This window comes from Xyrauchen texanus, chromosome 32 (assembly GCF_025860055.1).
Source record: "Xyrauchen texanus isolate HMW12.3.18 chromosome 32, RBS_HiC_50CHRs, whole genome shotgun sequence".
Taxonomy (NCBI): Eukaryota; Metazoa; Chordata; class Actinopteri; order Cypriniformes; family Catostomidae; genus Xyrauchen; species Xyrauchen texanus.
In genome coordinates this window covers 9994882-10010368 of record NC_068307.1, presented here as the reverse complement: position 1 = coordinate 10010368, position 15487 = coordinate 9994882, and the positions used below count along the sequence as shown (strand labels likewise).

The 15487-nt window shown below is 35.5% G+C and overlaps 1 protein-coding gene across 1 annotated transcript; it reads right to left on the bottom strand.

Moving 5' to 3' along the window:
- Window positions 1-1976: 1976 nt before the first annotated feature.
- LOC127625603 (transmembrane protein 183A-like) lies at window positions 1977-14712 on the bottom strand. The gene is made up of 8 exons (XM_052100886.1): window positions 14531-14712; window positions 12959-13048; window positions 10310-10474; window positions 10055-10214; window positions 6326-6506; window positions 6148-6228; window positions 5895-6050; window positions 1977-5324 (listed from the first exon to the last, which is right to left on the bottom strand). Exons 1-8 carry the CDS (start codon window positions 14592-14594, stop codon window positions 5139-5141), a joined length of 1083 nt encoding a protein of 360 aa, XP_051956846.1. The 5' UTR covers window positions 14595-14712; the 3' UTR covers window positions 1977-5138.
- Between the last annotated feature and the right edge of the window lie 775 nt (window positions 14713-15487).

The following is a 15487-nucleotide window of genomic DNA, read 5'->3' as shown; positions in this document are numbered from 1 at the left end:
TATATATATATATATATATATATATATATATAATTTGTTCTTTCCACATGAAGCCGAATATGTGTTGAAACTGTGGTGTGGATTGATCTCCCTAATTGACCATACAATCAAACAACTATGATAAAGTGTGACACTCGTTGCAAAAGGTCGGGGAGTTCATGTTTAGAGTAGGATTTGGTTTGGTAAGGGGCGGGGTCTGTCGGTAGCACGCCTTCCCATCTGAGCCCGGAACGGGAGGGGTGATGGAATTCTCCTGCGGCTCAGCATCGGGTCATGTCTAGATTCTAGTTTTACTACATTAATGCTGTAGTTTCCATATAATAACCATGATTTTACTATAGTAATATTGCAGTAACCATGACTGTAATAACCATGGTTAATTTTGTGGTTATTATGATTTTACTAAAAATTCCTTGATTACAATATAGTAAATCCATGATAATTTTCATAAGGCATGTTTTGTACTTCTGCGTTGAAACCTACGCTGTTAGGGTTTAGGGTTTGGATTACAGCAAGGCTTCAAGTAGTGGGTAACATGGTGGTTTGCATTTTTAGTTCTGCTTAGGTGTGTCTGCATCATTATGTGTATATACGCAGCTAAATCCTGGCATATATGGCACTGTGTAAAAGTCTTAGGCACATAAGATGTTTCACAAAAATATTTGTAGTAAGATGGTTATTTATATCTTCAGCTTTAGTGTGTCAATATATATTTTAGACACCCAAACATTAATTATAATGTTTTTTTTTTTTTTAAATATAGAATAGAGCAGGAACAAGGTTGAGAACCACTGGAACAGAAGAACAGGGAGCTCTGCAACAGATAGCGTGGCCCCCAAAAAGCCCCCCACTGAACATCAAGCCAATCTAGGAATACAAGAAGAGACAGAAGCAATTGAGACAACCAAAATAGATAGAAGAACTGTGGCAAATTCTCCATGAAGCTTGTAAAATCATATCCAAGAAAAACCATGGAGTCCCTTGGAGAATTGTTGCTGTTTTAAAGGCAAAGGTGGTCACACCAAATACTGATTTAGCTTTATTTTATGTTTACAGTACTTAGTATGATGTTAATTAATAAATGAAAATTATTTATGACATTATTTTTGAAGACATTCTCACTGTGCAACATTTTTTACAAGTGCCTAAAACTTCCGCACAGTAAATTATGTATGTTTGGTCTTAAGCCGCTTAATAAAACAAATATATAATGGCATATTTTGATGCTCTGTGCTGATAAAAAAAATAAAATAAAAACAAAGCAAAAAATAATAATAACTCGCTTGACCAACACAAACTGGGTGTCATTTTAAAGCTTAGAAGCTGGACCAATGCATATAGGCAATATAACCAACTCTAACAAGAGCTTTTTAATTTGCTGACAAAGTTAAAAAGTACCGTCAAACATACTTTCAAAACGTCATACCGATCGGAAAGGTCCAGCAGAATACAGCATATATTGTCTAATGTACAGACCAAATGTACAGTATATCAAGTAAAATGCCAGTTTGATGTCTTTTTGTTGTATTTTTGCTTGTAACATCGTAACATAAACAGAATATAAAATAGCAGCTACTTGGATACTCCCAAATAAACCAAGCCCAAATAAAATGTGATAAGATGTAAAGTTCTTAAATTAATCTGAGAGAAAATGTGACGCTACTTCATATATCCTTTTTACTTTCAACAGGGATGGTCTCTGGTTACAAAGTGGACCAATCACAGTTGTTGTGGTCTGCCTTGATGTGACACATGGTAAAAAGTTTGGAGAGGTGCACATCACTTTATGCAATAGGTTTCGTGCTGGGCATAGTACTGTGGACTCCTTTCTTTGTCTGGAGGTGGATATAAAAAAGACCAAGATAATTAAGTTGCGATAGGAGTCTTTTTTGATATATAAAAAGGCATTCAATATGCTGTGGAAAGAGGATTTGTCAATAAAATGTAAAAAAATATGCGTATTGGATGGAGGACGCAGGCTACAACTGGATAATTATTATTGTTATTAGAATTATCTTTTATGAAAGAATGGGGGGGGAACCACCATTGCATATCCGAAGAACTAAACTGGCAGTGGCATACTGGTTAAACTAATGCTGCGTTCACACCGGACGCGAATAGCGCGTCAGGCGCGAGTGATTTCAATATTAAGTCAACACAAAGACGCGTTACGCGTGTAAAAAATTTAAATTTAAATACATTTTTTATTTTCAAACATTTCAGGATATTTTCAATAGACAGTACAATCACAAAGTAACTATTTCACCACACCAAATAATTATATATTATCTTTATCATCTATATACACACCTTTCATTGAAAGTATTTGCCTTCCATAATGTTATTAACATCATACTTTTCATAAGCATCTGTTCTCATTCATTTAAATACATTTGACCATCATTTAATCAAACTAATGGTTAATCAATGAATAATTTGGTATATCTATATATGTCAAACTGGTTAGATTTTTTTGATGTGTTTGTAAAGTATCAAAAATCTACAGTAAATAACACATTCGAAAAAGGACAACCAAACATAATGAACACTTGCTACAATATTACCAAATGATATCATTTGCAACCACTATTGTTTACAGCAGGGGTTTAAAATGTCCTAATGCCAAGGACCCCCAAATATGAACGTACGTTTGCAAGGGACCCCTGTGTGAGAGACATGGTAAATGTGATATTTTAAAGACATATTGTTTGCTAAATAAAGAAAAAAGGGCTTATATTGTCATTGAAAATGTATTATTAAAATGTTATATGGACAAGATTTACTTTATAACTATGTTGACAGTGTGTCTTTTTTCTATGAATGTTAGATATATAAACCCAAAGAGAAACATTTTCAGTTAACATTTATTTGTATAGCACTTTTTACAATAAATTTACAGCTTTACAGAGAGTATTAAATTGCAACCCTTATTACTAATAAATAAGCAATGTGTTTCCCCCCCATAGTATATGAGAAAAAAATATGCAAACTTGTAGATTTCTTTTAAAACTAAAGCTGTCAGGGGAGTTTGATGACAGGTAACTGCTGCGCCCAATGAGATCTGTGCCATCATTGTCCACTATGTGATGCAATACAGTAAACCGAGGCATAACTATGGCAGTGGCTGCACATTACAGTAAGTCACCCCAATGTAAAAACGTTCATACTGTAAGAGTAGTGTAGAGGAAAGTAATTTAATTCTTAAAATGTCACATACAGGGGGACTGGGGCCAGGGGGCTCAGTGATAAAGACGCTGATTACCACCCCTGGAGTTCACTAGTTCGAATCCCAGGGCGTGCGGAGTAACTTCAGCTGGGTCTCCCAAGCAACTAAATTAGCCCAGTTGCTAGGGAGGGTTGAGATTCTTCCTCTGCCACCCAGATTGCGCCACCATGAGGACTTCGAGCAAATTGGGAAATCCAAATTGGGAGAACCCCCCCCCAAAAAAAGGCACATATAATATTGACAACATACTCCGTACTCTCAGAATTGACAGAGAATGCCATTCTAGCATAATACTGTATCCTCACTGATCAACCCTTTTGATTACATATTGGATTTATATTACAGATATTATAAATTTACAGTAATGCACAAGCATGGGAGCACTAGAAAGCAGGCATTTGTCAGACAGAGTGCGGGTACTGAATTGTGTCAGTACACAGTACTTCCGGTACTGCAAAAACAGTACTGGTACTTTTGACATCTCTAAAACCATAATAGAATTTACTTCAAAAAGGAGCACAACTTCTGAAATCAATTGTAAAGATGACAATTTAAACTGGTTCCATCTATACAGTAGGTTTCATAATTTCAGACCAGCGTTGTTCACAAACTAGAACTTTCTTTTAACAAACACTTTAAAATCCAAAATATGTAGAATCTCCACGCCACTGCAGTCTATTCAAAGAAATGAAACTAGGCAAGCATGCATGGTTGCAAAAGTGAACTCACAGCTAATATAAAACAAAGCACTGAACACATAAATGTTCACCAAGCTAAAAGCTACTAGTTTACATTACACCACTTCAATGTTGACCACTGCATTTAAATCCTTCATAGCAGAATTTTTATGAATACACAGACGCTACTAAGATTTTTTTTTAAACTTTTTTTGTCGCCACCTACTAATCTTTCCAGTGAACACCCCCCCAAAAAAACAAAGCATTAAAATCACCATCACTACCATTTATCTTCATACTGTAGTAAACTATTTATCTATAGGGCTATAAAATGTAACTGCACCCCACGTTCAGAGTAACAGAAAGCAACCCACTTAATGAACAGAACCAGAAAAATGTGGGTACTGTCCACAAGTTTGCTTCCCTTTTATATACAGTACCCACTTTTTTTTCTGTTTATATTCACCGTTGCATCAATTCTAAACCATCTTACTGTTGAATAACAGTGCTGTGCTGAAATCTGACTCCCTGTCTGACTCTTACTACTCACTGGTCCCGATCCCTACGCCTACCCATGAACATAATACTAGGGAGTCAGAAATCGGCACAACACCAGGAACTGGGGTATGCACAGTGAAATAAATTCTGTGTGCAAACACAAGATTTCAGAGAGTTGTAAAGTGTCATATGTTCTGAGTTTTAATGGACGCCATCTAGCACGCTGTGCATAGAGTTTGAAATCATGATCGGGTCTAGAGACAGCAATGACAAGATGTACAATGAAAAAGGAGTTTCATTTTGGTCCGTTCTCATCCAAAACCGATTGGATTGCTTCAGAAACATGGATTAAAAGCACTGGAGTTTTATGAATTCCTTTTAATCTGCCTTTGTGCTTTTTGGAGCTTCTTTACCATTCCATAGTATTGTATGGAGAAACAGACATAATTTTTCCATTAAAATATCTGTGTCATACGAGTTTAAGATGACATAAGACATCATAAATAATGAATTATAATTGTTTTGTGAAAATAATTCTAATTTTTTGGTGAACCATTTTTTAAGTGTTAATAAAACCAGTGCACAAGTGCAAAATTAAAGAGAGAAAAAAAAAAAAAAAGAAGAAAGGAGCACAGCCAAATTAACAAAGCAGACTCAGGACTTTGATTGGTTGAAATAGGCCTGAATTGTCATCTACAAAATGTTTGTGACAGAGAAGGTTAATGACAGAGCTTAGTTTAATAATATGAAGATGTGGGGTACTGAGGGTGCCACCAGTCCATAAGGCAGACGCTGTGGACAGGGTCCAGCACTACCTGCACCCCCTGTTCTCCTCTAAGCTTCTTCCCTCGAAAGACTGGATAATCCTGGAACTCCAGACGGACTCGATGGTGTCTCATGTCTGTACTCACATTAATAGTAAACTGAAAGAAAAAAGGGAAAGGATGATTAATTTTGCCTTATGACATCACCTTAACTTGCATTTCCAATACAAGTAAAACATACAATGCAAAAGAATGCAGAAAATTCAGATGGTCTATACAAAAAGAGTGTCATCAGGCATGACTTCCTCTTTATAAAAAAAGAACACAATGCCAAGTTCCTTTTAGGTTAGTAGACTATACAAACAGCAAGATCAGCAGTGCACTTTTTAAAGGTCTCATCTAAAATGCTATTGAACACATGCCTTTAAATTTAAACATTAAAATAAATATTAACAAATTAAATCTAAACTTTTAAGTAGTTTTCAAGTATTGGGAAATTGGAATTTCAAAAGTATTACTTACATAATTTTTAATAGTATAAATTTTTTATTACATTGTAAAATTATAATTTTTTTGTACATTTTAGTATCAACTTACTACCAATCCAGACCAATGAAATGATGATTTGAGATCCAGGAGCAGAATTTAGAAACATTGGTCTTAAAAAAAAAAAAAAAGTAATGCTACAAAGTAAAAATTCTAAGTGAAATTGGATGTTTCACCACTCACCAACGATAAAGTCATGCCCATTACAACAGAAGTGAATATGAAATTGAGGGTGGTGACACGCAGCAGATAACAGTCCAAGTCTGGATTAGTGTGAACGTTTTTATACTGCTTGGGCAGCTGAAGACCCAGGTCACATCCATTTTTGCCCTTGGTCGACTACAAAATGAAAAACAAATCATAAACAGAATAAAAAAACAAAAAGGAACTGGCCATATCATATGCTGTCTAAATGAATGCAAAGCAGTGAGCATACCAGCTTAACAAACTTGAAGTTGAATTCCCACATTGGCTCTGATCTACTTCCAGACACTTTGTTGACCCAAAACAGCAAACACTGTTTGAACAAGAAAGGAATTATAATTGTTCAATATCCTCATGATAAATGGGCTCAAATAGAAAACATTTCAGTAGTGAAAAGTATGGCTACACACCTTAGAATTGAGTAGCGCAGTTGGCGTAGATTCAGGAAGAGGAGGGCTTTTGGAAACCCGCAGGTTAAATGGCTCATATAGATGAAAAAGCGAGCGAATGACAAGAGCACGAAGACAATGCATCTTTGCAATAGAATCAGGTTGAAGGCGCTCTGGGAGGTCTGCATCAAGATTATAGTGCCTAATGGGAAGTTAAAAACAGAACAAAACAGAGGATAAAGGGGTAAGAGGAAATTCTGGGGTTGCACAGAATTTAGTACGATGGGGAAAACGGAAACCAGTGTTGGGGAGTAACTAACTAAAAGCAGCAATGCTGCATTTTTGTAGCGGGACATTAGTTCAGCTAGTTTCAAAAGTGCCACTTTTCTAGTAACAATTAACATTTTCCACCTAAACAAGCTCTCATAAATATAGTATTGGGCAGTCAAAAATATTTAAGTGAATCATTTGGGTGGTTTATTTAAATTAATCAGTTAAATCAATTGACTAAAGCTGCACTATGTAAATTTGTGCTCCGTATTTTGCGGAAGAATACATTGTCCGTCGTGTTTCGATGTGGACATCGGCTGATTGGGATCAAACGTGCTTCTACATAGAGAACAGGGGATTCTCCTGAATCCCCACCAGTTACAAGTATATTTTAATATGATTATTCAAGTGTTTTATCAACTATTAATGATCGTATTATCGATTTAAGTGGTGAAATTCGTGATACTGCCGATTAGTGTTCAATGACTTCATTATCTTTACATTATTAATCTTGACACTTAGATCAATGAAGAAAACGTTTGTTGACAAAAGGTTTTCTGATTTAGTCAACGATAACGAGACGAAAAAGGCGCATCATGAATATTATTAAATCATTTTATTAAAGCATACTGTTGATGAAAATGTGAAGATAAAAATTATACTGCAAGATATTTACAGTGCAATATATACAGAGGAAACAGCTTGATAATCTGCAAATAGAAAAATAATATAATTAGATATGAATTTAATAAATTTCTCAGCTTGAGCTGAACTTGCTAACACTTGCTAAATTAACCATTTTAAAATGGGGTAAACGCCTCATTCAAACGCATCCTATTTATTCACGAGATTCATCAATATATTCACAACATATATGGAACAACTTACATCTGCACAACAAAACGAATGAACTTCAATTATGTGCTAGTCCGAATAATCGTAATTTTCGTTCCGTAATTTGTGTTGTAATACACTGTTTCCAGAAGAAACACGCAAAGTAATATCCTTTCACGGAAAATGTATACGTTGCTAAAGCATGAATTCAGAGTACAGTAGGTTAACTTTATTATTATTTCAGGAGCTCAGGTTTTTAACAGCAAGGACATAAGGCCCATGTACATTTATACTGTATGTTTGATACAGGTTTACATTAGAAAATGTTTACACATTTGTTTTTGAAAATGTTTTATTTAAGTTTGGTCTGTTACAGTTTGACACTGTCCATTTTGCATGTCGTCATCAAGTAGAAGATATTATTTTCATTTTTGTAAAACTGATTAAAATGAATGAATATAACATGACAAAATATTGACCATTTCTAAAAAGACATTTGTCAAGACTAAAATGAAAAAAACTGAACAAAGGAACATGGTAATTGATAAAGCAAGTGAAACTGTAGGCCTAATGGCACCGTAAAATAAAAACATAACATGAGAAATAATGGGGATAAAATGTACTTTATTAAACATGAAAATAATATGTACAAGAAGTCAATTTCAGAAGACATGCGTACTACATGCACCGTAACTTCCCGACAAACGGATCACGATCAGCAAACACACGAGTAACGTTCGATTTTGAAATGCATTACAACCCTACTAGACAACATACTGTATCAAATTCCAAGCATTATAGCAGGTAAACAACTTTGCCAAATGGATAACAGATAAACGTCCATCCAGACTGCAGCGATGCCATCCTGAACTGTGTGATTGCGACAGACTGACTGAACAACTGTTGGAACACATGACAGTGTGTTCCAACAGTCTTTCCTGCGTTTATGGACATGTCAAGACACAAAGAGGAATGACATAAGCCAGCGATTTCACATCAAATCCGACCCAACAGCTCCAAAATACAAATTATTTGTATAGGCTTACCAAAATTAATTGGTGTAAGGACAGGACATTGTTTTGAACCCTGATAGTTTATGCATAATGGCAATTTATTCATTTTTAACCAAACAAATCTTACATAATGCAGCTTTAACTTAAACTGTGTGAACATACCTTAAATTAGACTTCCCAGAACTACATTTTATGTATATTAACCCGTTCAAATAATTGATTTATCAAAATGACTGTGCCTTTTTTAAAAAGTGAAATATTTAGTAAATTGCAGCAGTTTATCAATTTTCAAAATGTAAAAATCCTTGTTTATTTTTGTATACATTATCTTTACAGTACATTTATGAATTTAGTATTCATTTTTGTGTTCAATTTATTTTATCACCTTAAGTGATTGTTATCCTAATTGAGATCTTCAGTTGTTCTTGTGCCAGGCAAATGTTCTGACTGCAGAATTTAATAGAATTCGAGTCATATTATTCAAAAGATATTTTTTGACTGTGGTTGAACTTAAAGGGATATTTCACCCAAATTTAAATTCTCTCCTTTACTCACCCTCATGCCATCCCAGATGTGTATGACTTTCTTTCTGTTGAACAATTTTTTTTTGAATATCTCAGCTCTGTATGTCCATAGTGAATGGCAAGCGAATAACCAAAATGTTGAAGCTCCAAAAAGCACATAAAAGGCAGTATAAAAGTAATCCATATGACTCTAGTTTTTAAATTAATGTCTTCTGGAACAATCTAATTGAATTTGGGTGAGAAGGTACAAAAATGTAACACCTTTTTCACTGTGCATCTTGCCATTGCGGTCTCTAGGCACGATGATGATGATTTCAAGCATGATTAAACATCCTAGTGATTGATTCACGTGCAGACCGCTAGATGGCACTAGTAAGTGGAATCGAGCTTGAAAACATGATCCCCAAGGAGACTGCAGATGTTAAGATTTATGATTAGTGGAGTGGTGGTGGCGTAGAGGGCTAAAGCACATAACAGTTAATCAGAAGGTCGCAGGTTTGAGCCCCACAGCCACCACCATTGTGTCCTTCAGCAAGGCACTTAACTCCAGGTTGCTCCGTGGGGATTGTCCCTGTAATAAATGCCCTGTCGCTTTGGATAAAAGCATCTGCCAAATGCATAAATTATGATTCATTATTTTGGTCCATTCTCACCTAAAACAGAGTGGATCACTTAGAAGACATTGATTTAAACCACTGGAATCATATGGATTACATGAAAATCCAAAATCTACATAACTTGCTGTAACATGGATTTTTGTTTTTTTTGACTGAAAGATTTGTTGTTTTTTTCTTTCTTTTGTGTGTGGTTATCAATCCTTTGCTTTTTGGAGTTAAAAAAATGTTGGTCACAATTTACTTGCTTTGTATGGACCTACATAGTTGAGATGTTCTAAAATTCTTTGTGTTCTGCAGAAGAAAGAAAAAGTCATAAACATAGGATAGCATGAGGGAGAGTAAATTGTGAGAATTTTCATTTTTGGGTGAACTATACCTTTAAAATTATTAGTGGCTTGTAGTTTGGGAAGCTACAGCTTAAAAGCAGTTCCCCCAACACTGACAGAAATGTCCAATTGCTAAATAATGTTTACACTGTTTTTGGATGGCTACCTTTTGTAGAGTCGTGCCCAAAATGCAGCAGTGCACGTGGCGGTCCAAGAATTCTTGCAGATCAAAGCAAATCTGCAAACATCTTCTGGGCGAATATATGCCGCAAGCACAAGCCAAATATCAACAGGATACTCCTCCCCATTTGTGCCAACACTATTTTCTGGGATTCATAGGAGACAGAAGTCACTCAAAATCAGGAATAATATCAGGTACAATACAAATCTGACAGGATGTGGATGCTGGAATGCAAATTACCTTTATGTCTCTTGTTTTTCTTTTTGTGGGACCCTTTGATTTCATCCCCTTCTTCGGAGTCCAGTTCATCACTGCTCTCATGGGCTGCATTACCCATACCAACTGCAGAGGTGAGCACCTCCTGCACCGGACCGTGGGATGCCTCAAGTCCACAGAGTAATTTCACTGAAACAGAACAAAGATGGAAATGTTTTTAGATGTTAAAGTGCTAAAGGTTGCAGTAGTGATTAATTCTGATAAACTCCACATACTGGATTTTCTAAGCATGTTTTAGAGAACTACCACTATCGCCTAGCCTAAACAGTCCAACGCTGGGTCTCAATCAACTCCCTATGTCATGAATCAGTATTTCGGGCACTGATTCACTGAACATCAGACACTTATGACTCAATCACCTGCAACATGATAACGAGCTCATGCATAGAAGCGCAGCTGTTATTAATCAGCATCATTCCTGTATAAATGACACTATCGTTAATTTTCCTTGAAGAAATTCAAATGAACAGTGATAATAGAACAGATAAATGGTATAAATAAAGAAATTAAAATATGCAGGGGTGTACTTTAAACCTTCTTTTATTTTAAACTCAAATATTGAAAAGTTTGTTTCACTTTCATGGTAATTATGAATGAAAGGCATTACAAACAACATAATTTTTCAAGAGAACATAAGGCTTGGACTTCATATTTTTACACTTGTGCTCATTATCTATTTACTTCAGAAGACATGACAACGTTTCCAGTAAGGGAACATAGTGAGCAACGATGCTCCCTGGTTTTTACGGTGCATTGTGGAATTTTTTAAGAAACGAACATTTCATTGCACTGGAACTATTTTGTGATTGAGACAGCCATAAAAAATGGCTGACTCCCTGATCAGTGCCCTGACTACTGAACTAGGGAGCTGATTGAGATGCACCCTAAAACAAGTCCTTTCCCATCCTGCAGAGTTCCATTCAAGATCTAATCAAACACACCTGATTCAGCTAATCAGTCTTTGGGTTCACTTTTAAATTACAGGCAGGTGTGTAAGAGCAGGGCTTGACTTCTCTGCAGGAAGGTAGATCCATAGGAGAAAGGCTGAGTGCTCATAAACAAAATGCATCTGTCTCTTTGATTCTTCAGCATTTGCACAGTGGTAGGTTTCGGGTTTCAGTTGTAGAGTAAAGAAACTTCTGCTTTATCACTGGGAGCATCTAAGGGGAGAATATTGCTGGTTTTAGTGTACAACTGATCAGAAATACTCTCATCTAGACAACCTTAACTCCGATTCCAATGATATTCCAGAGATGATGAAACAAAGAATTTCAGGGTCATCATCTAATTAGAATGAAATCTAAAAAATGGAGTAATGGAAGCATGATTGTCAGCAATTGCATTAGGTTTGAATTACAAATGAGATTAACATTCTGCAAACACATCAATAATGATTACCATTAAAAACCTCTCTTTGGTCTTAAAAGGATCGTTCACCCTCTCGTTGGTCTTAAAAGGATCGTTCCCCCTATCACTGTATGACAATTCCCTTTAGGAAAATTCAGTCATAGTTTACTCACTCATGTTATTTTAACCCAATATGACTTTCTTTTTCTTATCACACAGTGAGAAATCGTGAAAAAATGTTGTGCTCAGGGATGTCATACAGTGGCAATTTATGGTGACCACATCTTCGAGATTCAAAAGGATGCAAAATTATAATTCAGGAGTCTAATAAATTATTGTATGTGACTCGTGTCTTTTTCTGAAGGAATATGGTTTGGTGAGAAACAAATATATATCCAAAGCATTATTTAGTTGATCTTCTGTGCACGTTCATGAGACCGACTGCGGAAACTCATTTTGTTTCAGTTCAAAAGGACACACAATTATGTCTGAAGAGTTTGTAGTCGAAAAATAGATTAATTTCTATGCCAGAACCAGAGAGGAGGGAGCGGGAATGTCTGTTACCTCTTCTTCATTCTAAACCTGTGTGTGTGTGTGTGAGACAGACCTCTGTCTGAACAGAAGTCAGCGAAAACAGTAGGTGTAACATTATCTGCCAAAATCAAGTAGTTTTAACTGGCATGTGAGATACTGGCTTCAATATAATGTTATCAGAATGATTTTGGACCGGTGCCAGTTCATTGCAGACGCGACTCATAGCGTGATGCCTAATATAGAAACTAAGTGATCAACAGAATGCCCTGTTGCTCGCAGCAGCTGCTGAGGACAAAAACTCTTAACATGTAAAAGAGGTTTTTATTGGGTGCCATTTGGAGTCTGGTTGGGACGCGTTGTGTCTTTAGCTGCCTTCAGTCCCATCTCTGTTTGATTGAGGACTCTGGAACAAACAAATAAGGCTGGGTATATAAATGCATACTTTTTTTTTTGACTACAAACTCTTCAGACATGTTTAAGTTCTGCTCTCTTGTTTGTGTGCAGCCATGTTGTGTTTTCTGTTAATATAGATGGTGGTCCTGTTGAAGTGAAACAAACTTTCACTTGAACACTCCACCCCATGAGTGGCTGCAGCGCTCTACTCACATGCAGGGAGCTTAAGCTCACGTGCAGTCTGTTTCATGAACGCACACTTTATCCAACTATCAGGGACGGATGTGACAACATGTGGACACAGGAAAAAGACCTATTAATCAACATCTCAGATTTTACCTTCTTTTTCAACCGCATTAACGACAGCCTTTTTAACTCTTCCTGACTTCACAATGGCTGGATCAGCGTTGGCATAGTCAGCCACAGTTACTTTAAGAAAAGATGAACAATTATAAGATTTTTACACAGACAGGACATGCAAAATGTGGAACTTTAAATAATGTTGATTATCGCAAAAGTAAATTTCAACTGGTTCCTTTTCTTCAAACAACAAACAAAAACAATCTGGATTACAGTGAGGCACTTACAACGGAAGTGAATGGGACCAGTCCAACTTTAAAATACAAATTGTAGCCACTAAACAATGTGCATGTTAATACACACACACACACACACACAAAAAAAATCCTGTTAAATTTACGGTAAAAAAAACTGGCAGCTCTGGTTGGCAGTAATGCACTGTAAAAAAATACGTTAACTACGTGTCAGGCTTTACGGGATGTAATTTTGATGCCTGTATATTTTACAGTGCATTATCATCATTTATATAATTAAATGATAAACTTCATATTAAACTTCTGAAACTGTAAAAATCTGCTTTTTACTTTATAATGTATTGTTAATCAATGGACCAATTAAAAAAGGGCACATGATGACATTAAGTTCATTGACAGTGACCCTTCCAGGAGCAATGACCAATAAACATAGAGACAGTGCTCAGCGTCACTCACACAAACACTAACCACCATCAGGGTAACACATGTGAAATTAAAATAATGTAATAAACATTAAACTACATCAAATATAGAACACAGAACACACCAAATTGCATAACTGATATTAAAAATAAGAACATAACTATTCCCATAAATGATAATTAAATGTAATTGGTCACGCAGGAAATTGTGGGAACGCATGATTATTGGATTTTACTGTCATTTTAACAATAATTTACCATAAAAAAGTACATGTACTTGCTTGTTAAACATGATAAAAATTCGTATCGTTAATTCAACAGGAAGGCTCACTTTTTACATAAAAAAATAAATAACTTGTCTTTTTGAATATTACAATTTTGTACCAAATATTTTAAGGTAACAGCTACATGTTTACCAATTAAGTTTTTTTTTACTGCAGCATTTTTACAGTCTTTTACCGTTAAAATTACGGACATATTTTACAATGTATGATACAAGTGTTATAATAAAAAAACAAATCACCTACTAACCTTATCTATGTAAAGTTATATCCAATTTACAACTTCGTTGCCATGAAGACGTAACACCGTAATCTTTTAATTTAGTAGTCCGCGGGAAAAAAGACAATTAAAAAAACGTCACAGCTCAAAGGATACACACGATTTCACAGAAGAATGAAGGTAAATGCTTGTATTAAGTTTATATTATAATCTTTACATTTCTGCCTTTTAACCCCTTAAAAAATTGGCGCCATTCACTTCCATTGTAAGAGCCTTTCTATAAATTCGAATTCTTGTTCTTTTTTTTTTTTTTTTTTATAAATTATTTATTCTTTTGTGTGTGTGTGGTAGTCAACATTATACTACAAATGCTGTTGGTTAATGCAAAAATCCTTTAGGCATGCACGGTACAGCCTGACTCGCTTCGTTACTACCTGACTCCGAGCAAATATCATCGGCTTTAAAATTCAGCCGTTTTCGGTTCCCTTTCTTGGGCATGACGACAGCGGTGGTCTATGGCCGTTTATCGAGGCTGTGTGCCCTGCCATCTTCCCAGCAGAGGTAATGAAAACCCGATAAAAATAAGAGTGAAATTAAACAAAGCTCCTCCAGGATCTTCAGCCATCATGGAACTGACGTTCAAGGTTCCGTGCTTTCTCGCGAGATCAGACATGAAACGATTCATCCAATCAGGCACAGTATATTCAAAACAGTAGGCTTGTGAGGGAAAAATGACGTCATCTCAGCATTTTCTTTTTGTTTATAATTTAGTGCCTTGAAGGCGTGGTCTTTTATGTCAGGCTATTTTAGCAGTGGCAATAACTAGTTATTATATATCTATAGTATATATATAAAACTTAACATACATAAATGTTTCATGCTCGAAATTGAAACTGTATTAAGAATTATTGTATTCTGTGAGCGTGCTATTATAAATAATAATAAAAAACTGTTTTAATTAATTTTGGGGGGTATCTTCTTAATTTACCCTTTTCACACTCCGGGTTTTGGAACGCAGAAGTAAACGTTTGCAGGGTAAACTTCAACAGCAGTGAATGGGAGACCACAGCAAATATTATTTTCATTTACCCCGTAAATGAAATGTACACTCAATATTAAAAATAATAATAATATAAAACAAGTTTGCTAGATTTACGCTGCTAAATAAAGCGGAAACGCGTCATCGCAGTCTGTGAAAAAGGTCTATACTATTACATTAGTATAGACCACTGACATTGTGTGTGTGTGTATATATATATATATATATATATATATATATATATATATATATATATATATATATATATATATATATATGATCAGTGGTATAGACCCATTTTATCTGGATGCCGCAAGAGGGCACTGCGCGTGACACCGTTTCTAAAGCTGTC